The 27,664-nt window shown below is 45.9% G+C and overlaps 1 protein-coding gene across 1 annotated transcript; it reads right to left on the reverse strand.

The window, feature by feature from the left end:
• Window positions 1-26,878, reverse strand: LOC306982483 (BOS complex subunit ncln; the record flags this gene model as incomplete). The annotated part of the gene is made up of 20 exons (XM_079582419.1): window positions 1-65; window positions 150-228; window positions 1,017-1,070; window positions 2,784-2,956; window positions 3,040-3,078; window positions 4,909-4,996; window positions 5,973-6,151; window positions 6,410-6,549; window positions 10,466-10,554; window positions 11,097-11,200; window positions 12,057-12,134; window positions 12,735-12,832; window positions 13,060-13,204; window positions 13,565-13,819; window positions 14,580-14,655; window positions 14,759-14,792; window positions 14,980-15,118; window positions 25,379-25,566; window positions 26,636-26,737; window positions 26,854-26,878. 20 exons carry the CDS (start codon window positions 26,876-26,878, stop codon window positions 9-11), a joined length of 2,142 nt encoding a protein of 713 aa, XP_079438545.1. The 3' UTR covers window positions 1-8.
• Between the last annotated feature and the right edge of the window lie 786 nt (window positions 26,879-27,664).

The following is a 27,664-nucleotide window of genomic DNA, read 5'->3' on the forward strand; positions in this document are numbered from 1 at the left end:
GAGCCTCGTCACTGGGATTTAGTCTTCACCGCTGCCTTCAGCCTGCAGTACAGCCAGCCCGCGTTCTGCACACAACATGTACAACGGGGGCATTAGAGGAGGACACATAGTAATAATAGTAGTAGTAGTAGTAGTAGTAGTACACTGACCTGTACAGCAGAGTAGACCAGTCCCAAATACACAGCGATGCATCCTCCCAGGAACAGATCAAAGGCGGCCGGCTTCACTCTGACACACAGTACTTCAAATTACTGCACTGATAAATAATGAAATACCTCAAATCACTTCATCACAAAACAACAAAGTCCTTTGAATTACTTAAATGAATAATGAAATATGTCAAGTTACCACATTGTCAATAAACAGAATACTTGAAATAATGTGATCAACAATAAACAGCTCAGTACTTTTAAGGATCAAAGTGATGTCTGTAATTAAGTCCCTGTCCCTGTTTCAGAGCGTGGTGTCCTGCACTGGTCAGCTCCTCCTCTTTCCTCTTTCTCTTACAGCTCCGGCCACTCCACAACAGTCTTTCACCATCTTCTGAGGAGAGTTTAGCAGTTCCTCTGTTTCATTCTCCAGTGAATGTCCAGCAACCAGAACAATTACCTCTTCGTTGGTCCCTTTTTCGTTTCCTGTAGCGCCTCTTGTGACACCTCCACTGTGCTGCTGCTGTGGGGGGTCTCGGTGCCTCTCGGTGTTTCAGAAGAAGACATTTGTAGGTCTTGAATGTCTTGAGCTGTTTGTTTACTTTTAAATAGCTGCTTTAAGGACTCCTTAAGTTGAAATGTTTCACAAATGTAATAGATTAGGTGTAGTTGATACCTGGGTCTGCAATTTGATCGAACTGTGAGCCTGACTCAGTTGTTTACTTTTGAAATATATCTCTCTCCTCATTTTAAAGACTATTGACCACTGCGTAAAGAACCCATGTTTTCACCTCCGTGTATATTACATAATTAACATTTACTTACTTAATGTACTTACTTAATCCACAAAAACGTAAGAGTACTGACCTGTACATGACGACCTGCTGCTTCATCTGATCAAAGAAGGTGATCTCCGGCTCTCTGAAAAACAAATACATAAATACTATAACTCGCCACAGTTCCTCCTCTGTCGCAGCTTCAATCTCTGTCAGAGGAAATAAGGAACATCTTTTCCCCAATATTTCATTATTTGGACATGTGTGTCGTATAAAGCGTGGCCTTTCTTCAGGGTCAAATCTAATACTTTTTAATTCCATTCTAACACCCAAATGCTGTACTGCATTTCTAATTGTCAAAGGTTCAGGTGACTTTATCAGTCGCCTGAGGTAGATTTGTTGTGAAGCATTAGACGAGTTTACAAATTAAGTCAAATTCAACGTTTGTGCGCCTTTGGGCCTTGGTTTTAATTATTTTATTTTATTTGACCTTTATTCAATCAGGAAGATTTAGAATGTATTTTTCAAGGGAGTCCTGGCCCAAGAGGGGAACCTATTGTACATGTTTTAGTGGTAGGGGAAACTAGGGTACCCTGAGGAACCCTACTCAGACACGGGGAGAACATGCAAGCTCCAGACAGAAAGGCCCCGTCCAGGTGGGAATTGAACCCGGGACTTTCTTGCTGTAAAGCACAAGCACTAAACATTGCATCACCGTGCTGCACGGTTCCAAGGGCGAAGGTTTTGGCACAGCTCTAAGGCCTTTGCTTTGGTACAGTTCTGAGGCCTTAGTTTTGGTACAGTTCTGAGGCCTTGGTTTTGGTACAGTTCTGAGGCCTTGGTTTTGGTATAGTTCTGAGGCCTTGGTTTTGGTATAGTTCTAAGGCCTTGGTTTTGGTACAGTTCTGAGGCCTTGGTTTTGGTACAGTTCTGAGGCCTTGGTTTTGGCACAGTTCTGAGGCCTTGGTTTTGGCACAGTTCTGAGGCCTTGGTTTTGGCACAGTTATGAGGCCTTGGTTTTGGAACAGTTCTGAGGCCTTGGTTTTGGCACAGCTCTAAGGCCTTTGTTTTGGTACAGTTCTGAGGCCTTGGTTTTGGAACAGTTCTGAGGCCTTGGTTTTGGTACAGTTCTGAGGCCTTGGTTTTGGTATAGTTCTGAGGCCTTGGTTTTGGTACAGTTATGAGGCCTTGGTTTTGGAACAGTTCTGAGGCCTTGGTTTTGGCACAGCTCTAAGGCCTTTGTTTTGGTACAGTTCTGAGGCCTTGGTTTTGGAACAGTTCTGAGGCCTTGGTTTTGGTACAGTTCTGAGGCCTTGGTTTTGGTACAGTTCTGAGGCCTTGGTTTTGGTATAGTTCTGAGGCCTTGGTTTTGGCACAGTTATGAGGCCATGGTTTTGGTACAGTTCTGAGGCCTTGGTTTTGGCACAGCTCTAAGGCCTTTGTTTTGGTACAGTTCTGAGGCCTTGGTTTTGGAACAGTTCTGAGGCCTTGGTTTTGGCACAGCTCTAAGGCCTTTGTTTTGGTACAGTTCTGAGGCCTTGGTTTTGGTACAGTGCTGAGGCCTTGGTTTTGGTACAGTTCTGAGGCCTTGGTTTTGTTAAAGTTCTGAGGCCTTGGTTTTGGCACAGCTCTAAAGCCTTTGTTTTGGTACAGTTCTGAGGCCTTGGTTTTGGAACAGTTCTGAGGCCTTGGTTTTGGCACAGCTCTAAAGCCTTTGTTTTGGTATAGTTCTGAGGCCTTGGTTTTGGCACAGCTCTAAGGTCTTTGTGTTGGTGCAGCTCTAAGGCCTTGGTTTTGGTACATTTCTAAGGCCTTGGTTTTGGTACATTGATTTGGCATGGTTCTGTTACTGACTCACCTGCGGTCCATCCTGAAGCTGTATCGCTGCACGTGTTGGAGGAAGTGTCTGAACTCCTGCTCTAGAGAGTCCAGGAGCAGGGCCTGGGCCGGGTCCTGCTCCAGGAGCTGAGCGGCTCTGGGTACCGAGCTGAGAGCAGTCATAAGGCTGGACAATCGAGACTCCTGCAGGTCCTGAACACCCCACACATAAGAGACGATTGAAAACCTGGTTATGGCACTGCAGCAAAGACCCAGGAGAGGGCAGTGTTTCTCACCATGTGGCCCGTGAACAGCTGCACGTCTTTGGGAGAACCCTGCGAGCAAAAACAAACTTTTACCAACATGATTATATTTCAGACGTGAAGGCATAAAACTGTCTTCTTTTTTAGTAAATTCTCATTCATACTTCATTAGAGCTGCAAGAACAAAAAGTCATTAAAAGTGATTTCATTTTTGTCCTTGCAGTTCTCGGTGTAAGAACAAAGTAGTAGTAAGTTAAGAACTTAAAAGTATGAATGAGCCTTAAAGGAATAGGCCACCGTTTTTACATACTGAGATATGTTCTTACCTAACCTTAGTCGAGTTAATATATCCCCGTCTGGTCTTTGTCCGTGCGCTCACACATACGCAGCCTCTCCCACATGTCACATAGCTCCAAAAAAGCTCACGATAGAAGCTACCAAGCTCTTCCACGTGTTCCCTATTTAAATAAAGTTACGTGAAGTGTTTTCATGCGAAGTATATTTACACAGAAATGTAGCATGTGGATTTTATAAGCAAATAAAAAGGGGGACTATATTGTGAGGCGTAATGATACGAGGAGTAAAACGTCCGCGCAGTAACTCCTAAAGGTTATTGACGGAAGTGAGCGGGGAAGTCTTAAGGAGTTATTGCGCGGACGTTTTACTCCTCGTATCATTACGCCTCACAATATAGTCCCCCTTTTTATCTGCTTATAAAATCGACATGTTACATTTCTGTGTAAATATACTTCGCATGAAAACACTTCACGTAACTTTATTTAAATAGGGAACAAGTGGAAGAGCTTGGTAGTTTCTATCGTGAGCTTTTTCGGAGCTATGTGACATGTGGGAGAGGCTGCGTATGTGCTCTGTTTGCCTGGCAGAGCGCACGGACAAAGACCAGACGGGGATATATTAACTCGGCTAAAGTGAGGTAAGAACATATCTCAGTATGTAAAAACGGTGGCCTATTCCTTTAAGACCGAAGGTTTCTTTACCCACAATTCCTTCCTGTAATCTTCCTCAGAAGTGTATCCCATGAACCGGGACGATGGAGCATGCACCTTATCCCTCGCCTGGGACGCCGCCCTGGTGCAAGCTCTCCCTACAGACCATTGACAGTGGATTGCTTTCTAAATATACTGTCAATGCTACAGACTGGCAAAGCCATGTAAGCTGCCTCACTTCACCACCACGTGACCCTTCTAAGGAAGTTTACAGGAAGTAATCGAAACTAGTAAAGCAGGAAAACAAACTTGCTTTCTGACAGATAGAACAATCTTTAATAGATTATAGGTGCATTATGCAACTTTTAATGTGAAAAACTACGCACAAATAATATTTATTTTTTCCAAATAAAAAGTTGCATAATGCACCTTTAAACTACCTTACTCCATAAACTTATTTGGTCAAGTCTGAGTTATTTTGTTACATGAATTTCATAAATCAGGCTCACTCTGACTCTGGAAATTCAGCGAGAAAGTTTATTCTTTATGTTAAGCACAAAATCATGTATTTATATGTAACATGAAGAGGACTTGGTCATAGTGGGTAAAGTTTGCATGTTTATTTCATTAGTCTCCTTGCATCTAAAACACAGCACATATGCCGCTCTTGTCTTAAAGGGATTTTGCGGAGGTGAGCGCTTCCTCTCCGTAGTCCATAGTCTCCATAGTCACCTCGCCAGTGTAGGTGAAACAAATTGAACCTGAACTCATGTGTTTAAATCGGGCCGAAAGAGACTTTTATGAAACTGCCCTGTAGAAAGTTTGAAGCATAAATACAAAGTCGTGGTTCATATTTCATATTTCATTTTTGTTTGCTATACTATACATCCTTCTTTCTCTTGGCCTTAGAAATGTGTCTCTAAAGTGATGGATGTGTAAAAGCTTGGGTGTGTACCGTATGTGAGAGGTTGAACATAAATCGTCCCAGCGCCTCAGCGATGATCACTCCGTTTCTCTTCAATTTCCGCAGATCCATGTGAGCCCTAAGAGTTACACACAATGAATTTAGGTCATTAAGTATTGTGAATGTGACGTTTATGATCGATATTTGGACCTTCCTCATCTGACCTCAGAAGAATAATCTGCTCCCCACATCACCGATGGAGTGGTCAACTCAGAGACGAAGACCCCAGAGTTCACTTTTCGGATCTAATACTCTATCTCTTTAAATGTCTATGCTACGCTGACCCCCTGTTGTGCCAGCAGGAACCACCTTTAATTATAATGGCACAAACCAGACATATCAAATCCGGCCCCAGACTGGTAGAGCACAAATTCCTGTGTATGAAAAGTACGTCTCTAGCCCATTCCTGTGCGGAGTTATGATTTTTTTAAGGAAATAAACAGTGTGCTCATTCCAGCCACTAGGGGGCAACTTAAATTTTAAAAAAAAGGAAAGAATTCCACATGTGTCCAGCAGAGGGCACTGACATATTAAGAGATAGGATATAAAAAACACATTATAGCCACATGGTAAATGGTCAGTTATAATTGTCACCTCTGTTTGATGGTACTCACAGTGTGTTTAATGGTACTCGCAGTGTGTTTAATGGTACTCACAGTGTGTTTAATGGTACTCACAGTGTGTTTGATGGTACTCACAGTGTGTTTAATGGTACTCGCAGTGTGTTTGATGGTACTCACAGTGTGTTTGATGGTACTCGCAGTGTGTTTAATGGTACTCGCAGTGTGTTTGATGGTACTCACAGTGTGTTTGATGGTACTCACAGTGTGTTTGATGGTACTCACAGTGTGTTTGATGGTACTCACAGTGTGTTTAATGGTACTCGCAGTGTGTTTGATGGTACTCACAGTGTGTTTAATGGTACTCGCAGTGTGTTTGATGGTACTCACAGTGTGTTTGATGGTACTCGCAGTGTGTTTGATGGTACTCACAGTGTGTTTGATGGTACTCGCAGTGTGTTGGATGGTACTCACAGTGTGTTTGATGGTACTCACAGGGTGTCCAGGATGCTCCCGCGGCTCTGGGACTTGGGGTCATCGAGGCGGGACAGGGTGAAGGCAGGGACTCTCCTCAGACTGAGCCGCTCGTGCTCCCAGGACACAGACGACTCCACCAGGTTTATCTTCTTATGGACCAGAGACAACGTCAGTGACGGGAACCTGGAGCTGATCACCTGCAGGAGAGAGAAGCATCAGGGACACGGGTAACAGTGTCAGTTTAGAGTAATGTCATTGGGGAAGATTTTGGGGGATATTTGGAGAAAAAATAGGGGAATACTTGGATTAAATGGGGGAAAATTTGTGAAACAACAAGGGAAAAAAATGGAAAGTGTTTTTATCGCCTAATCCTAGTATCCATTCAGGCATGTTTGGTGTCCACACGCCACACGGGATCCCCCCAACAACAATCTGTAATGTGGGCGGGGCAGTACCTCATTCAGGACATCGAGGAAGGAGCCCATGGGTGTGTCGGGTCGGGGGGGTTTGGACACGTGGGCAAACAGCTGGTCCCCGGTCCCCAGCGTGTCCAGGCAGAGCACGAACGCCGCCGAGTCGTGAAGAAGACTGGACTCTGAGGGGAGTGAGGGGAGTGAGGAGAGTGAGGAGAGTGAGGAGAGTGAGGGGAGTGAGGAGAGTGAGGGGAGTGAGGAGAGTGAGGAGAGTGAGGGGAGTGAGGGGAGTGAGGAGAGTGAGGGGAGTGAGGGGAGTGAGGGGAGTGAGGAGAGTGAGGGGAGTGAGGGGAGTGAGGAGAGTGAGGAGAGTGAGGAGAGTGAGGAGAGTGAGGAGAGTGAGGAGAGTGAGGGGAGTGAGGAGAGTGAGGAGAGTGAGGAGAGTGAGGAGAGTGAGGAGAGTGAGGAGAGTGAGGGGAGTGAGGAGAGTGAGGGGAGTGAGGAGAGTGAGGAGAGTGAGGGGAGTGAGGGGAGTGAGGGGAGTGAGGGGAGTGAGGAGAGTGAGGGGAGTGAGGGGAGTGAGGAGAGTGAGGGGAGTGAGGGGAGTGAGGGGAGTGACGGGAGTGAGGGGAGTGAGGAGAGTGAGGAGAGTGAGGGGAGTGAGGGGAGTGAGGGGAGTGAGGGGAGTGAGGAGAGTGATGGGAGTGAGGAGAGTGAGGGGAGTGAGGGGAGTGAGGAGAGTGAGGGGAGTGAGGAGAGTGAGGGGAGTGAGGAGAGTGAGGAGAGTGATGGGAGTGAGGAGAGTGAGGGGAGTGAGGGGAGTGAGGAGAGTGAGGGGAGTGAGGGGAGTGAGGAGAGTGAGGGGAGTGAGGAGAGTGAGGGGAGTGAGGAGAGTTCATTTTCATTTTCATTTTTTTATTTATTTCATTCATTTAAAAATGCAACAGCAGCATTTAGCATGAATGAAAAGGAGCAGAAAGAAGTAAAAAACTTATAATGTCTGCCCCTAGAGTGAGGGGAGTGAGGGGAGTGAGGAGAGTGAGGAGAGTGATGGGAGTGAGGGGAGTGAGGGGAGTGAGGGGAGTGAGGAGAGTGAAGGGAGTGAGGAGAGTGAGGAGAGTGAGGGGAGTGAGGAGAGTGAGGAGAGTGAGGAGAGTGAGGAGAGTGAGGGGAGTGAGGGGAGTGAGGAGAGTGAGGGGAGTGAGGGGAGTGAGGGGAGTGAGGAGAGTGAGGGGAGTGAGGGGAGTGAGGAGAGTGAGGGGAGTGAGGGGAGTGAGGGGAGTGACGGGAGTGAGGGGAGTGAGGAGAGTGAGGGGAGTGAGGGGAGTGAGGAGAGTGAGGGGAGTGAGGAGAGTGAGGGGAGTGAGGAGAGTGAGGGGAGTGAGGAGAGTGAGGGGAGTGAGGGGAGTGAGGAGAGTGAGGAGAGTGAGGGGAGTGAGGGGAGTGAGCCTCAAGCGACAGAAGACACTGGACTCTGAGGAGAGAGAGAGTCGTCTACGGGTCAGAAGAGACTGGACTCTGAGGAGAGAGAGAGGCGTCTACGGGTCAGAAGAGACTGGACTCTGAGGAGAGAGAGAGTCGTCTACGGGTCAGAAGACACTGGACTGAGGAGAGAGAGGCGTCTATGGGTCAGAAGACACTGGTCTCTGAGGAGAGAGAGAGTCGTCTACGGGTCAGAAGACACTGGTCTCTGAGGAGAGAGAGAGTCGTCTACGGGTCAGAAGACACTGGACTCTGAGGAAAGAGAGTCGTCTACGGGTCAGAAGAGACTGGACTCTGAGGAGAGAGAGAGTCGTCTACGGGTCAGAAGACACTGGTCTCTGAGGAGAGAGAGAGTCGTCTACGGGTCAGAAGACACTGGACTCTGAGGAGAGAGAGAGGCGTCTACAGGTCAGAAGACACTGGTCTCTGAGGAGAGAGAGAGTCGTCTACGGGTCAGAAGAGACTGGACTCTGAGGAGAGAGAGAGTCGTCTACAGGTCAGAAGACACTGGACTCTGAGGAGAGAGAGAGGAGTCTACGGGTCAGAAGAGACTGGACTCTGAGGAGAGAGAGAGGCGTCTACGGGGTCAGAAGACACTGGACACTGAGGAGAGAGAGAGGAGTCTACGGGTCAGAAGACACTGGACACTGAGGAGAGAGAGAGTCGTCTACGGGTCAGAAGACACTTGACTTTGAGGAGAGAGAGAGGCGTCTACGGGTCAGAAGACACTGGTCTCTGAGGAGAGAGAGAGTCGTCTACGGGTCAGAAGACACTGGACTCTGAGGAGAGAGAGAGGAGTCTACGGGTCAGAAGACACTGGACTCTGAGGAGAGAGAGAGTCGTCTACGGGTCAGAAGACACTGGACTCTGAGGAGAGAGAGAGTCGTCTACGGGTCAGAAGACACTGGACTCTGAGGAGAGAGAGAGTCGTCTACGGGTCAGAAGACACTGGACTCTGAGGAGAGAGAGAGTCGTCTACAGGTCAGAAGACACTGGACTCTGAGGAGAGAGAGAGTCGTCTACGGGTCAGAAGAGACTGGACTCTGAGGAGAGAGAGAGGCGTCTACGGGGTCAGAAGACACTGGACTCTGAGGAGAGAGAGAGGCGTCTACGGGGTCAGAAGACACTGCACTCTGAGGAGAGAGAGAGGCGTCTACGGGGTCAGAAGACACTGGACTCTGAGGAGAGAGAGAGAGTCGTCTACGGGTCAGAAGACACTTGACTTTGAGGAGAGAGAGAGTCGTCTACAGGTCAGAAGACACTGGACTCTGAGGAGAGAGAGAGGCGTCTACGGGTCAGAAGACACTGGTCTCTGAGGAGAGAGAGAGTCGTCTACGGGTCAGAAGACACTGGACTCTGAGGAAAGAGAGTCGTCTACGGGTCAGAAGAGACTGGACTCTGAGGAGAGAGAGAGTCGTCTACGGGTCAGAAGACACTGGACTCTGAGGAGAGAGAGAGGCGTCTACAGGTCAGAAGACACTGGTCTCTGAGGAGAGAGAGAGTCGTCTACGGGTCAGAAGACACTGGTCTCTGAGGAGAGAGAGAGTCGTCTACGGGTCAGAAGAGACTGGACTCTGAGGAGAGAGAGAGTCGTCTACAGGTCAGAAGACACTGGACTCTGAGGAGAGAGAGAGTCGTCTACGGGTCAGAAGAGACTGGACTCTGAGGAGAGAGAGAGGCGTCTACGGGGTCAGAAGACACTGGACTCTGAGGAGAGAGAGAGTCGTCTACGGGTCAGAAGAGACTGGACTCTGAGGAGAGAGAGAGGCGTCTACGGGGTCAGAAGACACTGGACTCTGAGGAGAGAGAGAGGCGTCTACGGGGTCAGAAGACACTGGACTCTGAGGAGAGAGAGAGGCGTCTACGGGGTCAGAAGACACTGGACTCTGAGGAGAGAGAGAGAGTCGTCTACGGGTCAGAAGACACTTGACTTTGAGGAGAGAGAGAGTCGTCTACAGGTCAGAAGACACTGGACTCTGAGGAGAGAGAGAGGCGTCTACGGGTCAGAAGACACTGGTCTCTGAGGAGAGAGAGAGTCGTCTACGGGTCAGAAGACACTGGACTCTGAGGAGAGAGAGAGTCGTCTACGGGTCAGAAGACACTGGACTCTGAGGAGAGAGAGAGGCGTCTACAGGTCAGAAGACACTGGTCTCTGAGGAGAGAGAGAGTCGTCTACGGGTCAGAAGAGACTGGACTCTGAGGAGAGAGAGAGTCGTCTACAGGTCAGAAGACACTGGACTCTGAGGAGAGAGAGAGTCGTCTACGGGTCAGAAGAGACTGGACTCTGAGGAGAGAGAGAGGCGTCTACGGGGTCAGAAGACACTGGACTCTGAGGAGAGAGAGAGTCGTCTACAGGTCAGAAGACACTGGACTCTGAGGAGAGAGAGAGTCGTCTACGGGTCAGAAGAGACTGGACTCTGAGGAGAGAGAGAGGCGTCTACGGGGTCAGAAGACACTGGACTCTGAGGAGAGAGAGAGTCGTCTACAGGTCAGAAGACACCGGACTCTGAGGAAAGAGAGTCGTTTACGGGTCAGAAGACACTGGACTCTGAGGAGAGAGAGAGGCGTCTACGGGGTCAGAAGACACTGGACTCTGAGGAGAGAGAGGCGTCAGACCTGCGTGGTCCAAGTTCTCCTCGATCCAGCGCTTGGTGCCCAGGAAGTTGTACTTTCCTCCTCCGGTCAGAGCGAACATTAGGTTGAATCTGAAATCAGATGTTTTTCGGAATTACATATCCAAACAGGAACAGGAGAACAGGAGAATGACCCGGTTATTCATCTAAGCTCTTCCTGACGTTTGTTTCTGCATTCAAAGGAAATTTGTGCTCTGGGATCTGAGCCAGGACTTTTTACACCTATTACCACCAAAAAAAAACTTTTCAGAGAAATGAGAAACACGCTGATGTTTTCCCTGATCATTATTCACAAATCTGCTACATTTGTCTTATTGCTGCAAGCAACTAATCAACAAATCAATGCTATGCTGTTGCTAGCCGCTGCATTTTGCAATCAAAAATACACTTCCGGAGATTCAAACTAACTCAGCGATTGAATTCTTCAGGTTCTGGTCTTTAAAATGACTTACAGCATACACGCCGCCCATATTCACTGAGATTTAGTCGGTGAAATGTGTGTTTTTAAAGCAGTGAGAGCCAAAACTGGTATTGGTTCACCGATGCTCAATATTATATTTTTTTCACCACGTTGGGACGTCATGTGGACGCAGTCTGTTAGTACTAGTACTCACTGCGGTGTAGTCCTGGGGGATGAGTAGAGTTTGTGGAACAGTCGGATCAGTTCCAGGAGCAGAGCGACGCCGCTGCCGTTCGAGTCGGCTCCAAATGACCTCCACTGGACACAGACATGAATATGGTGTCACCGCAACAAAACTACCATACAGTACACCATGAGAACACCACTGCAGGTACTATATCACGAGAAAACCACTACACACCACGACTAGTTTTGAATGGACCTGCGCCTGGAGATTACAGTGGGTGTGGCTGTCGTTCAGCTGTAAGTCTGGCTGGTCAGTGCGAGGCCAAAGCAGCCAGTGAAGTTGCAGGGTGTGGGGATGGAGTCTGCATCGGTGTAAAAGGCTGTGCTCGAGTCCACGTCTGTCTAACACCCTGTTCTAATGTTTTCTCTATTTGGGACATGTCGGGACAATCGGGACCTGACGTGTTTTGGTCTGACCACCCGCTCCCGCCTGGGGCAGTTTGAATCCCACCTGCTCCCGCGAGATTTGTGCCGGGTCCTGCAAGTCCTGTGGGAATTCTGCATTGACGGCAGGGTTACCAGACGTACGATGGCTATCGTATTTGTATGATCATTTTAACCCCTGTACGATGTACGATTAGTAATTCAAAAAAGCCCTAAATGTAGGATAATGTCAGAGCGCCAGATAAAGATTAAATGCACTGTTCTCTCACAGCAGAGCAGAGTAAATGGGACAGTGCGTGAGTCTGTGTGGTAGTTAGGGGTGGTGATGATGTGAGCCATGTTTTGCACAGGTGCTGTAGCGCCTATATTGATAGTGCTGTATATAATGTACCATAGTTTGTGCTGAAATACGATCGTTTTGGAAGCTTGGTACAATATATTGGTTTAGAAAATCTGGCAACCCTGATTGATGGTATATTGTCAATAGTATCTACTACAGCCTACAACACGAGAAAACCAGCACCAGTGTGTCAGTGTGACTGACCGGAGCCAGGCCGTATGAGTCGAAGTGTGCCGTGACCACGATGGTGGGCGGATCCTCTCCAGATCCACGCAGTACTCCCTGAAACATATGCCAGATTTACAGAACTAGAGTAGTAGTAGTAGTAGTAGTAGTAGTAGTAGTAGTAGTAGTAGTAGTAGTAGTAGTAGTAGTAGTAGCAGCAGCAGTATTTGAGACGTTTTACAAATATCGTTGATATACATATTAAACAATTTTGGACCCAAAATGGAACCTTGAGGTAAACCACACACAATTTCATGACAACTTGACTGATAATCACCTATTTTCACACATTGTTTTCTATTTTTTATTTAACTGGTAACCCACTGAGAGCTAACCCCCTAATCCCAAAATGTTCTAGCTTATTAATGAATATATCATAGTTCATTGCATCAAATGCTTTACTCAGGTCATTAAATAACCCGATTGCATATTTCTTGTTGTCCACAGCATTAGTTATTTCTTCAATTATATCAAAGAGCGCGTGCGAGGTTGAGTGATTATTCCAAAAACCAAACTGACTCTCAGAGTAAATTATTTCTTTCAATAAAGCTGTCAAGTCTAGAAATCACTTTTGTTACTTTCATACCTAGTAGTAGTAGTAGTAGTAGTAGTAGTAGTAGTAGTAGTAGTAGTAGTAGTAGTAGTAGTATTCCTGACCTCCAGAGCGACCACGGTGGTGTCGGTCAGGGCCTTTATGGGCGTGGTGTTGCTGACCAGGATCTGGAAGGCGGTGGCCGTCACAAAGCTCCGGAAAACTGTGGAGACACACTCTTTTAGTGGTTCTCAACCTGAGGAGCGGCCCCCCAGAGGGACAGATGTTACCTGAACACATCAGCTTCACAATGTGCTGTTTAAACATCACTGAGTCACCGTTTCTCCACAGATTTATCTGGGCAAGAACCTTCAAAGGCGTCGTGTGATGACGTCTGCTCTGAGAGTTGCTCACTAAGTCTGTGGGGAATCAGACCTGTGAGAATGGTACCTCTGAAGAAGATGGAGGAGGTCCTGGAGGCCGCTGTTCTCTGGATCTCGCTGACCATGAAGAGGAGCTGCTCGTCTTCCTGTGTGACGTAAACCGGGGTCAGCGTCTCCTTCTGCAGAAGCTCCGCCTCCGTCTGAGAGAACGTCTGTGGAACAGAACGGGTTGACTTCTGCAGCTCGGGCAGAGACGTACAGAGGATGTGATCTTTCTAAAGTTCCTCTGGAGTTCCTGACTCTACTTAAAGGAACAGGCACCGTTTCTCCACACTGAGATCTTCCAGAGCTTAGATGAGTTGATGTGTACCTGTCTGGTCGTTGTGCGTGCGCTCAGTCTCGCAAGTGAAGTTCTAGGACGCTCCAGGATTGTTTTCAGGGTTTCTGGTAGGTTTTCACTGTCTCCATGGTAACGTATACGTCCCATTCAGAAAACTGAGCGGAAACCCTGAACTCAAACTGATCCTGGAGCAGCACAGGGGCCACGCTAAGATGAGCTCACACAGCCGTACCTGTATGTCCTCGGGGGTGACGTTGTACATGTTTTGGGGCAGCAGGACCAAGATGGCGGCGGCGTTTTGCCTCCGCGCCTCCCGGACGTTTCCCGCCGTGAAGTCGCTCGCTCGCATCACCACGCACTTCCGGGTCAGGGCGGGGTCATCGGGCGAGCGCGCCTCCGCCACCACCGCCGCTCCTCTGCACCCTGAACACAGAGAGACGGTCATCCTCTGCACCCTGAACACAGAGAGGCGGTCATCCTCTGCACCCTGAAGACAGAGACACGGTCATCCTCTGCACCCTGAACACAGAGACACGGTCATCCTCTGCACCCTGAACACAGAGAGACAGTCATCCTCTGCACCCTGAACACAGAGAGGCGGTCATCCTCTGCACCCTGAACACAGAGAGTCATCCTCTGCACCCTGAACACAGAGAGACAGTCATCCTCTGCACCCTGAACACAGAGAGTCATCCTCTGCACCCTGAACACAGAGAGACAGTCATCCTCTGCACCCTGAACACAGAGACACAGTCATCCTCTGCACCCTGAACACAGAGAGACAGTCATCCTCTGCACCCTGAACACAGAGACACAGTCATCCTCTGCACCCTGAACACAGAGAGACAGTCATCCTCTGCACCCTGAACACAGAGACACAGTCATCCTCTGCACCCTGAACACAGAGAGACAGTCATCCTCTGCACCCTGAACACAGAGAGACAGTCATCCTCTGCACCCTGAACACAGAGACACAGTCATCCTCTGCACCCTGAACACAGAGACACAGTCATCCTCTGCACCCTGAACACAGAGAGACAGTCATCCTCTGCACCCTGAACACAGAGACACAGTCATCCTCTGCACCCTGAACACAGAGACACAGTCATCCTCTGCACCCTGAACACAGAGAGACAGTCATCCTCTGCACCCTGAACACAGACGGTCATCCTCTGCACCCTGAACACAGAGAGTCATCCTCTGCACCCTGAACACAGAGAGTCATCCTCTGCACCCTGAACACAGACGGTCATCCTCTGCACCCTGAACACAGAGAGACAGTCATCCTCTGCACCCTGAACACAGACGGTCATCCTCTGCACCCTGAACACAGAGAGACGGTCACAGAGACATCCTCTGCACCATGAACACAGAGAGACAGACATCCTCTGCACCCTGAACACAGAGAAATGGTCATCCTCTGCACCCTGAACACAGAGAGGCGGTCACAGAGTCATCCTCTGCACCCTGAACACAGAGAGACGGTCACAGAGTCATCCTCTGCACCCTGAACACAGAGAGGCGGTCACAGAGTCATCCTCTGCACCCTGAACACAGAGAGACGGTCATCCTCTGCACCCGTCGAACAGCCCTTCTTCACTCTGTAGATGTGGTGCCTTCACACTGCAGTCACAGCTCAGTACTGACCGTGCTTGTGTTGGCCCATGTTGAACTGCTGCATCCTGAAGGCCGTGAACTCGTACGATGATGACGCGGGAAGAGCCGAGCCGTCGAGCAACGCGCCACAGAGGAGGAGCAGCAGAACCGGCAACCTCTGGGACCACATCTGGGAGGACATCAGAGCAAACAGACTTATATACGAGTGCAGTCACTTCTAAAGCGCAGATGTAACGAGGTTAGGGTTAAGTCAGTAGAAAAAACATGAATGAAATCAATGATTGTGGTTGTGGGTAGAATGTTCCCCAGGTCAGCTGTTCCATCAAGAGAGAAGAGAAAAGAAAATAGGATAGTTGGCATTTTTTTCTAAATTAACTGAATTGACCCGGAGAACATAGGACCCGGGGAACATTGGACCTGGGGAACATAGGACCCGGAGAACATAGAACCCGGGGAACATAGGACCCGGAGAACATAGGACCCGGAGAACATAGGACCCGGGGAACACAGGACCCGGGGAACATTGGACCCGGAGAACATAGGACCTGGAGAACATAGGACCCAGGGGAACATAGGACCCGGAGAACATAGGACCCGGGGAACATAGGACCCGGAGAACATAGGACCCGGGGAACATTGGACCCGGAGAACATAGGACCTGGAGAACATAGGACCCAGGGGAACATAGGACCCGGAGAACATAGGACCCGGGGAACATAGGTACAGACACAGTAGAACGCTGCACAGTCAGTGTGGCTGTAAATGAATATGTAGAGCTGAAGCATAAAGACTGTGCTCCAGGAAACTGTAACTGGGATTTTTCCCACTTGAAAATGACGTTCCTTCCTTCCATAACTCAAATCATGCTAAATAACATTATATTTCACTGATACAGTGGTTTAGTTAAAAGCTTTATCATTAGCTGCACTTCTCCACTAGGGGGCACTACGGCTGTTTTCATCTGTATCTGAACTCAGAGCACTCTGATCATCTCCCAGTTTACATTACATGTTGGAATTTCCACTTCTAAGTTACCAGTTACAGATATTGATCATTTTGATGATACTGGTCATTTCGTTTGGGTGAATGCATTTCATCAAAATACATTTCTAAAACGGATTATTATATATTATTAATATGTACATTTAAATGATGTTATTTTAACTGGTTAACTAAACAATGTGAATGTGAAATTGAATAAATGGTCTCAGCTTATGTAGTGCTTTTCCAACGACATCAGGAAACCACTGTCATTCACACACTGGTGTCCACACAGGGGAGGCAGGGTGGCTGAAGTGTCCTGCCCAACGACACAACCACAGCTTGCATATTCAGGACACGGGATTCGAACCCCCGACCAGTGGTGAAAGTAACAAAGTAAAAAGTACAAGTAAAAGGTACAAATTATAGGTACTTTTACTTTACTTAAGTACATTTTATGGTATACTTGATAAATATTTTTAACTTTTACTTCATTACATTTTAGAGCCTGTATCTGTACTTTCTACTCCACTACATTTGAAACTGGGTTTTATTTTCAAAGTGACCTCTTTAGGACAAACTGGTTTAGTCCCAGTTTAGACTTGGTTTAGACCTGGTTTAGACCTGGTTTAAAACTGATTTAGACCTTGTTTAAACCTTGTTTAGACCTTGTTTAGACCTGGTTTAGACCTGGTTTAGACCTGATTTAGACCTTGTTTAGACCTGATTTAGACCTGGTTTAGACCTTGTTTAGACCTGATTTAGACCTGGTTTAGACCTTGTTTAGACCTGGTTTAGACCTGGTTTAGACCTGGTTTAGACCTGGTTTAGACCTGGTTTAGACCTGATTTAGACCTTGTTTAGACCTGGTTTAGACCTTGTTTACACCTGGTTTAGACCTGGTTTAGACCTGGTTTAGACCTGATTTAGACCTTGTTTAGACCTGATTTAGACCTGGTTTAGACCTTGTTTAGACCTGATTTAGACCTGGTTTAGACCTTGTTTAGACCTGGTTTAGACCTGGTTTAGACCTGGTTTAGACCTGATTTAGACCTGATTTAGACCTGGTTTAGACCTTGTTTAGACCTGATTTAGACCTGATTTAGACCTTGTTTAGACCTGGTTTAGACCTGGTTTAGACCTGGTTTAGACCTGATTTAGACCTGGTTTAGACCTGGTTTAGACCTGATTTAGATCTGGTTTAGACCTGGTATAGACCTGGTTTAGACCTGGTTTAGACCTGATTTAGATCTGGTTTAGACCTGGTTTAGACCTGATTTAGATCTGGTTTAGACCTGGTTTAGACCTGGTTTAGACCTGGTATAGACCTGGTTTAGACCTGGTTTAGTCCTGGTTTAGACCTGGTTTAGACCTGGTTTAGACCTGATTTAGACCTTGTTTAGACCTGGTTTAGACCTTGTTTAGACCTGGTTTAGTCCTGGTTTAGACCTGGTTTAGACCTGGTTTAGACCTGGTTTAGTCCTGGTTTAGACCTGGTTTAGACCTGGTTTAGACCTGGTTTAGACCTGGTATAGACCTGGTTTAGTCCTGGTTTAGACCTGGTTTAGACCTGGTTTAGACCTGGTTTAGACCTGGTATAGACCTTGTTTAGACCTGGTTTAGACCTGGTTTAGACCTGATTTAGACCTGGTTTAGACCTTGTTTAGACCTGGTTTAGACCTGGTTTAGACCTGGTATAGACCTGGTTTAGACCTGGTTTAGTCCTGGTTTAGACCTGGTTTAGACCTGGTTTAGACCTGGTTTAGACCTTGTTTAGACCTGATTTAGACCTGATTTAGACCTGGTATAGACCTGGTTTAGACCTGGTTTAGACCTGATTTAGATCTGGTTTAGACCCAGTTTAGACCTGGTTTAGACCTGGTTTAGACCTGATTTAGACCTGGTTTAGACCTGATTTAGACCTGGTTTAGACCTGATTTAGACCTGGTTTAGACCTGGTTTAGACCTGGTTGAGACCTGGTTTAGACCTGGTTTAGACCTGGTTTAGACCTGATTTAGACCTGATTTAGACCTGGTATAGACCTGGTTTAGACCTGATTTAGACCTGTTTTAGACCTGATTTAGACCTGGTTTAGACCCAGTTTAGACCTGGTTTAGACCTGATTTAGACCTGCTTTAGACCTGGTATAGACCTGGTTTAGACCTGATTTAGACCTGGTTTAGACCCAGTTTAGACCTGGTTTAGACCTGATTTAGACCTGATTTAGACCTGGTATAGACCTGGTTTAGACCTGATTTAGACCTGTTTTAGACCTGATTTAGACCTGGTTTAGACCTGGTTTAGACCTGATTTAGACCTGATTTAGACCTGGTATAGACCTGGTTTAGACCTGATTTAGACCTGTTTTAGACCTGGTTTAGACCTGATTTAGACCTGGTTTAGACCTGATTTAGACCTGGTTTAGACCTGGTTTAGACCTGGTTTAGACCTGGTTGAGACCTGGTATAGACCTGGTTTAGTCCTGGTTTAGTCCTGGTTTAGTCCTGATTTAGACCTGGTTTAGACCTGGTTTAGTCCTGGTTTAGTCCTGGTTTAGTCCTGATTTAGACCTGATTTAGACCTGGTTTAGACCTTGTTTAGACCTGATTTAGACCTGATTTAGACCTGGTATAGACCTTGTTTAGACCTGGTTTAGACCTTGTTTAGACCTGATTTAGACCTTGTTTAGACCTGGTATAGACCTGGTTTAGACCTGATTTAGACCTGATTTAGACCTTGTTTAGACCTGGTTTAGACCTTGTTTAGACCTGATTTAGACCTTGTTTAGACCTGGTATAGACCTGGTTTAGACCTGGTTTAGACCTGGTTTAGACCTGATTTAGACCTGGTTTAGTCCTGGTTTAGACCTGGTTTAGACCTGGTTTAGACCTGGTTTAGACCTGATTTAGACCTTGTTTAGACCTGGTATAGACCTGATTTAGACCTGGTTTAGTCCTGGTTTAGACCTGGTTTAGACCTGGTTTAGACCTGGTTTAGACCTGATTTAGACCTTGTTTAGACCTGGTATAGACCTGGTTTAGACCTGGTTTAGACCTTGTTTAGACCTGGTTTAGACCTGATTTAGACCTTGTTTAGACCTGGTTTAGACCTTGTTTAGACCTGATTTAGACCTTGTTTAGACCTGGTATAGACCTGGTTTAGACCTGGTTTAGACCTGGTTTAGACCTGATTTAGACCTGGTTTAGTCCTGGTTTAGACCTGGTTTAGACCTGGTTTAGACCTGGTTTAGACCTGATTTAGACCTTGTTTAGACCTGGTATAGACCTGATTTAGACCTGGTTTAGTCCTGGTTTAGACCTGGTTTAGACCTGATTTAGACCTGATTTAGACCTGATTTAGACCTTGTTTAGACCTGGTATAGACCTGGTTTAGACCTGGTTTAGACCTTGTTTAGACCTGGTTTAGACCTTGTTTAGACCTGATTTAGACCTGGTTTAGTCCTGGTTTAGACCTGGTTTAGACCTGGTTTAGACCTGGTTTAGACCTGATTTAGACCTTGTTTAGACCTGGTATAGACCTGGTTTAGACCTGGTTTAGACCTGGTTTAGACCTGGTTGAGACCTGGTATAGGCCTGGTTTAGACCCGGTTTAGTCCTGGTTTAGTCCTGGTTTAGTCCTGATTTAGACCTGGTTTAGACCTGGTTTAGACCTTGTTTAGACCTGATTTAGACCTGATTTAGACCTGGTATAGACCTGGTTTAGACCTGGTTTAGACCTGATTTAGACCTTGTTTAGACCTGATTTAGACCTGATTTAGACCTGGTTTAGACCTTGTTTAGACCTGGTTTAGACCTGGTTTAGACCTTGTTTAGACCTGGTTTAGACCTGATTTAGACCTGGTTTAGTCCTGGTTTAGACCTGGTTTAGACCTGGTTTAGACCTGGTTTAGACCTGATTTAGACCTTGTTTAGACCTGGTATAGACCTGATTTAGACCTGGTTTAGTCCTGATTTAGACCTGGTTTAGACCTGGTTTAGACCTGATTTAGACCTGTTTTAGACCTGATTTAGACCTGGTTTAGTTCCTGTTTTTGACCTGAGTTAGTGGTTTACTCGTTTAGCCCTGGTTTGATTCTCAAACCTACTCAAATCTACTCAAGTACATTTTTGGTCCTGTATGTGCACTTTTACTTAAGTAAGAATATGGAGTACTTCTTCCACTGCTCCTGACCCTCATGAGACGACCGCTCTAACCTCTGTGCCACCGCCGCCATACGTAAACAAAGTCTGAAGCACAAGTGTTCAAACAATGACGGTCATTTGTGATTTATCTTCAGGTCCAGTTTGACATTACTAGTAGTAGTAGTAGTAGTAGTAGTAGTAGTAGTAGTAGTAGTAGTAGTAGCAGTCATTTGTGATTTATATTCAGGTCCAGTTTGGCATGAGGTGAATGAATCAGAAATATGGCGGCGTCACAGAAACTGATGCCAAATGATTATGAATATATGATATATGAACACAAGAACATGTCAAGTTGAAATGATTTGCTCTCAGTGTTCCGGACCTGCATCTGCATGTGACATGTCCTCAACTAAAATGCACCAATGCAGGAAATGTGAATGAAGAGAATGAGCCTGGGGAGGACCCCAACCCCTCCCCCAGGGAACAGCCGGGGGAGGGCCTAGCTCTGTCCTCCTGTGGGCATTTGTAACTGATTATTATCCACAACGTAATGTGGTAACCATAGTAACATGAAACAAAAACGGGCACAAAGTTCAACGTCCTCTCTGTCCGCACATGTGAAAGAAGGAGCAGTAGTTGTAGTAGTAGTAGTAGTAGTACTTCAAGTAGTAGCAGTAGTAGCAACAGTAACAGTTATAAGAGAGTAGCAGCAGTTCTAGGAGTAGTAGTCATAGTAGTAGCAGTTATAACATCAGTAGCAGAAGTAGTAGTAGTAGTAGTAGCAGTAGTAGTAGTAGCAGTAGTAGTAGTAGTAGTAGTAGTAGTAGTAGCAGTAGTAGTAGTGTCAGTTATAACATAGTAGTAGTAGTAGTAGTAGTAGTAGCAGTAGTAGTAGTAGTAGCAGTAGTAGTAGTAGTAGCAGTAGTAGTAGTGGCAGTTATAACATAGTAGCAGTAGTAGTAGTAGTAGTAGTAGTAGTAGTAGCAGTAGTAGTAGTGTCAGTTATAACATAGTAGTAGTAGTAGTAGCAGTAGTAGTAGTAGTAGTAGTAGCAGCAGTTAAAACATAGTAGCAGTAGTAGTAGTAGTAGTAGTTATAACATAGTAGCAGTGGAAGTAGCAGCAGTAGTAGTCGTAGTAGTAGTAGAAGTAGTAGTAGTAGCAGTAGTAGTAGTAGTAGTAGTAGCAGCAGTTAAAACATAGTAGCAGTAGTAGTAGTAGTAGTAGTTATAACATAGTAGCAGTAGAAGTAGCAGCAGTAGTAGTCGTAGTAGTAGTAGAAGTAGTAGTAGTAGCAGTATAGTAGTAGTAGTAGTTATAACATAGTAGCAGTAGAAGTAGCAGCAGTAGTAGTAGTAGTAGTAGTAGTAGTAGCAGCAGTAGTAGTAGTAGTAGGAGTAGTAGTAGTAGTAGTAGTAGTAGTAGAAGTAGTATCTTTAAAGTAGTCTAACCTTTTTGCTGAAGATAAACAGTTGCACAGGAGCAGGTCTCTCCTCCGGGTCTGACTCTGCTCCTCGTGGGCCTGGTCTGGATCTGGATCTGGATCTGAGGTTTAATCCAGGACCATCTGCTCCAGGGATCAGCTCAGCTAATCATCTGCAGCAGATCCCGTCTGTAACGCTCACAAACACACCAAACCAAAACATCCACAACGTGTGAACATCTACAGACCCTCTGAGCTCAAACGGTGACATAGAAAACCCTCTAACCCAGCACATTTCTCCAGTTCGGCTTTACCCAAATCTAAAGGTTTCTGGACTGGAGCTTGAGCCAGTGGTCAGTGAAGATTGACATCACTTTTTAATATGTTTTTGATGTTTTTTTGTCCCTTTTTTGTTCTGTTATTGTAACTTTTTCGTGGACTTTATGCAACTTTTTCATCGTCCTTCTTTGCTGCATTCTTGTATCTTTTTGGCCGCTTGTGTGTGGCATTTATCCTGGTTTACGTCTCATTTCTGTCTATTTTGACGCCTTTTTCAAGAAGCTTTTAGATTTGTGTAAGGTGTTTTTAAGGCAGTGAGGGTCGTTCTACATTTAAAACTGCGTACACTAGATTGAGGTTGAATAAGTAAACTGAGGAGAGAAGGAGCGGAGAGGGCCGGACTCTGCACCTGCAGGAGCAGTGAGGGCAGCTCATGTTTAACTGTCATTTATCACAGAAAGTTACATCTCAGACCCGCTGTTATGCTGTCAAATAAGAGCCAAGAGCGACCATTTCTCTCTCCTGTCACTGTGTCACTGCATGATGAGTTCACCTCCCTCAAACACGCGCGGTGCTGAAAGCCAGAGTGTGGGCTAAACCATTAGGCACATTTTAGAGGGGTGTCCGGCCCTGAGATATTATCCATTATGTCGGTTGTGCAAAATTCTGAATAGAAACCATTGTGTTTCAGCCTGGTTGTGTTCAGTTAGAACATGTAGACTACACCACTGGGTAGGGGGGTCAAATGGGGGGTCAAGGCGTTCTTTGGGAGGGTCTTGAGACCCCCCAAGACCCCCCTGGCGCTGCCGGTGGTCGTATCACTGATACTTCTCTCATCAATCATTCATTTGTTTCTATTCTCATTATCCAGAGCAGTTTTCCTCTTTCTAAATGATAAATATTTCTGAGTGAGCAGCTCAGTCAGTGTTGAGTTCACTTTATTCAGGCTCATTGCTGCAATGCTCTTTCACCACTAGGTGGCGCCTATAAGCCTACCAACACTGCGTGATACAGTGTGACACAAATTGTAAAAGTGTGACACACACTTTGAGGTATCATCTACCCATCATTACTAAGCCCTCATATTTCATTTCAGATTTGCAAAAGTCTCATCAAGCAGAGGAATGAGGGAGATGTGTTTCTGTTTCTTCTCTTTGTCTCATGTAAAGTGCTTTGTGACGACGTCTGTGAAAGGCGCTTCATAAATAAAGATCTTGCTCTTTTGTATAAACACAGTGGAGCAGAGAAAGTAAAGTGAACACACTCCAGGTGCTGCATGTATCATTTATTCTCGTTGCAGTTTACACAGAACATCGGCAATATCTAAATGGACTTTCACATCGTCATAATAATCATAATTACAAACAATAAAAAGCAGTTTCTTCAAATAAAACCTGTTTTAGTGACAATAAATTAATGAGAAACACAAAAAGAGTTAGTGTTGAATGTAAACTATGGCCCCGGGGCTAACACCGCGCTGCAGAAACGCCCCGCCTCAGGCCCAAAGCTGCCGCAGAGGCAGGAAATACAAGGGCTGGAACATGTCTGGCCACGTTCACGTTCAGGCGACTTGGAAGAGAATCCTGGAGCAGCTGCAAAGTCCAAAGAGGGAGAGGAAGGAGAGAATGAAGGAAAACACCAGTGGATGAAGGGCATTCAGTTCAATAAGGAGAAGAAGAAAAGGAACAAGGTTCCAGATCCTGGACGGTGCTTCTGACCTGGAGGCAGCCGTTAACGAAATAACAGGAGTTTCTTTTACCTAAAGGTTCACCGTCTGTGTTTAATAAGTTCAGGGTCAAAGGAAAACTGACCAGGCCAATGCAGGAATGGAGAAAGCCTTGTTATTCTAGCACAAAGCCTCACACAGGAGCAGGGCAGGTTTTACATGCTGCAAGTCCAGTTTAAGAACTTGTAATGCCACTTCAATGTCCAAAAACAACATTTGGTCAACCTTGGATATTTCAAAGTAAAGTTGACCAGAAAAACATGCAGCTGAATGCGCTTTGGTCTGGATCTTCCCATTTGTTTGATTTATAAAAAATGATAGCGTAATGCCATTATTCTCAAAGAAATTCAGATTCAATGCCCCCTGGAAACATGATGCTTTTAAATAACATTTATGGCTGTAACTTTGGCACAACATTCTGACTTTACAGTGTACCATTCATTTGGCAAAGATACAATGATGTAATATTCCAGGAGGGTGACTGCCCTCTGCTGGGCAGGGCGGTAACTGCTGCGACTGATGCAGATAAAACAAGTGTCAGACCCGTGTGAACGTGGCCTTAAGTTAGTTCCAAACCCAAACAATGCAACGTTTCAGGTCAATAATGCAGAAACGTCACAGTCCGGCATCAGCTGCGCTTCCATCACGCATATCTGAACACGCGCTGAAGAAGAACGACGGACACAAAGACCAAATGCTGCATTTAGAACCTCATTTTCCTTTTTTTTACTGGATGTTCTTCACTGAGTGCAACTACAAACCAAGTTCACAGACTAAGACCTGATGTGCCAGACTCCACAGTCATTACATTACAGGGGAACAACAGCTCATTTATTCACACAGGGGTTAGCACTCGGGCCTCACAGCTGGAAGGCCCGAGTGCTAACCCCTGTGCGTGTGTAGGCTTCCTCAGAACATGTACTTTAGTGGGGCCGGGGAACAGTCTGGAATAAGGAAAAAGAGGTTTAGATACGACTGGTATCGGGAAAAATGTCAGAATCGGAAAATATGAAATCTTTGGATCCAAGTTTGATGCTGTTGGTCATCAAACAATTGGGGGAAATGGGAGAAAAAGTGACAAAATTGAAAAGGAAATAAAAATGTGTGTTACAGGAGCTGTTGAAAAGATGTCCTAAAGTCCTGTAAAGAGAAAGTTCTATGGCCAGTGACAAAACATCAAGCATCAAGCGCCACTGCCCCGTAACCCAGGCAACCAACAGCCATTATTCACACACACACACACTTGGATGGAAGTGCTATTAATTGGCAAACATTTTTTTTTTTGTGATGGAAACGCAGCTGATGTCGACGTCCCTTTAGGTCAAAGTCTGTCCGAACAAACTTTTCAGCTTATTGTTGCGTTTGTGCAATGTAAACAAAACCCAAGAAGAGAAACCCAGACCCTTGTTCGCTCCGGAAAACAGGTGCTACATACAGCTCCAGCCAAACCTGTGAGAGAGGACTTCAGTTTGTGGAGCAAGTCGTTATTTTGGCCACTGACTTCGGCACAATTGTTACCTGTGGGACATTCCGCTAGCCCCGCCCCGTAAAAAAAAAAAAAAAAAAAACATAATGGTGCGAAACTCTCTCCTGTCCGAGTCTGGGAGGAGTTTGACCTTTGCAAAACAACTAGCGTTTCAGTTAAAAAGGTTTGGCCAAGTCCCACGAAATCAAACGTGCAGCAGCTCCAAGTTTCCATCTCCTGGGTGCTGTCGGGACGTTCTCCAGCGCAGTGTGTGGCCCCAAAGGGAAGTGTTAAAATAAGACGCTAACAGCCTTAGTTCCCGGCGATGTCCCGCGGGTCAGACTCCGGCCGTTACAACATGCACGCACAGGCCCCGCTTTAGGCCCAAAGGGTTTGTTTTTTTCCCCCTGCACAGGTCCAGCCATAGGAGGAGCGTGCACTGAACTCGTGATCACAGGATTCTCCAGTCTGTCCGTTGAATCTCTGGCGTCGGAAAACTCCTCCTTCGCACTGAAAAACCCACGCAGAGGTTTTCCCTGATCACCCTTTTTTGCTCCATGGGGGACGTTGGTCTGCGATGTGACTCTGAAGTGGACATGTCCTGCACAGATGAGGCCGAGAAACATGATTCTAGGCAGTTCAATGTTGAGCTTTTATACTTTACGGTGCGAAGAACACAGCGTGAGCAGAACAGGCCTGGTTTAAGGACGTCGCGATTCTATCATTTGGAATCGCGATTATTGTGGGGAAAAATATCGATTTCCAAGATTGCTCACGATTATTGAAATGAAGGAAGAAAGTATAGAACATTTCTCAAACCTCCAAGTTCACAAAAACAGAAACAAGACGATATCGTATCAGTCCCTCCAGGATTTCACCACCTCTATTAACTCAAAACCAAGCACTTTTCTACAACTATTCCAGTAATCCACAATTTCTGTGCAGCTAAAGTGATCAGTTCAATCCATTTTGCTGGTTGTATATGTGCGTAGGAAGTGCCTCCGGGTGTATGTCACTCGCCTGGTGTCTGACTGTGTGTCCTACTGCCCTCTGTCTGAGGCTCCTGGATCTGGATTTGGCGATAGGCTTTAATCTGACCCCGTGATGTGGTGGTGGGGTTTGTGTGAGGGGCCGGTGCTCTTCCTTTAGGAGTCACAGTTCTGTTGAATCGGAGCCAAAGCTCAATCTCGATGTGGGACAGACAGGTGCCTGCTAGCTCCGCCCACTGTCCACAGCTGAGCGGAGGGAGGAGCTGTTTTTTAGATTATTTTTTAAAAAATCTAAAAAAGAAATTGTAAGTATTTTCCATTACCCAGAGTCTCTTGGATTAACTCTGATGTAAAAATAAAAAAAAAAGGTTTGATTTTGGGGTAATAATATTTTTATCTGAGGGTTGTTTTAATTGAAAAGCTACTGAACATTCTGCCTGAGTTATCTTTTATCTTCATGCTTTTACCCACGTGTACATCTTAAAAAAAATTATACTAACAAAAGTGTTCCTAAACAAATTAACAAACCAATCAGCTGATTTCCACGCGCTCACAGTTTCACTTCCGTTTTTAAGCAACTTAGCAAATGAAGTGCTGCACGTGGTTCTTTTGGGACTCTTCCTGGGACAACATTATGCAGTTATAATGTGAACATGCATCAAACGTCCTCGATTATTGAACCTGCCGCAGTCTGGATGCGTTTGGGGCTGAGTCTGGCACACAGATACAGCTCAGGAGACTTGCTGGGTACCGGTGCGATACCTGTACTCAAATATTTGTCATCTAGAACCAGAAAACGGATTAAAAATGTTATTCCTTTTCCTTCCATTGAATTAATTTTACATTTATACCAACTATATGAGGCAAACAACCTAGAAACTTCGGAATAAACACCGTACCTCCATTTTTGATGACCAACAGCATCATTACTTGAATATATATATTTTTTGGTACCTGTTTTATACCAATATTTTATTCTTTCTATACCAGACAGATCATTTATGTGTACCCAGCCCTAACCGTGGTAATTGTAAAACCACCTGCTGAGGATTTGTCCAACCCCAGCCCTTCAGCATGTGGTGGAGAAGCAGAAACACTGAGGGGCACAAAGGTGAGTTTACACAAAGCGATGCTTCTGGGTGACAGCTGCTCAGTCTCTGCCATTTTGGAGAGAGATATTGCGATACGATTTTAATATTCCATATAGCCTACGTTTTATTTTTCATGCACTTAAGCACTGAGCTACAAATATACTTCTATATCACGCTGCTCATTTATCACATTTCAGCTTCATGTAGCGACAAGATGCAACTCTGCAAGCATTTGAAGGAAAAACCTCAGTTTGAATCATTCTCAAAGGGCCCGGGTTTTGCTTGGGAGCAGATGGAACACGAACTCATGCACGGATGAAGCTTCATAACAGCGTTCTCTGAGTCGCAAGCTGCAAAACGCTGCTGGTTTGAGGAAAATCCGACGCATATTTACGTCACAAACCTGCTCTAAAGACACTGTCGGAAAACTTTAAAACCAACGCAATATCATTATTATTATGGAGTTTGGGCCAGAACAACAAGGAGAGAATTGTCCTGCAACCAAACTGATTCATCTTCTTTAAAAATGCGGAGGTTCAATCTATTACACCATAACGTGTAATAGATTGAACCTGTATAAAGACTAGAGCTTGGTACACTTTGGTATCGGGAAAATAGT

This window comes from Gobius niger (genome assembly GCF_951799975.1).
Source record: "Gobius niger genome assembly, chromosome: 24".
NCBI classification, from domain to species: Eukaryota; Metazoa; Chordata; class Actinopteri; order Gobiiformes; family Gobiidae; genus Gobius; species Gobius niger.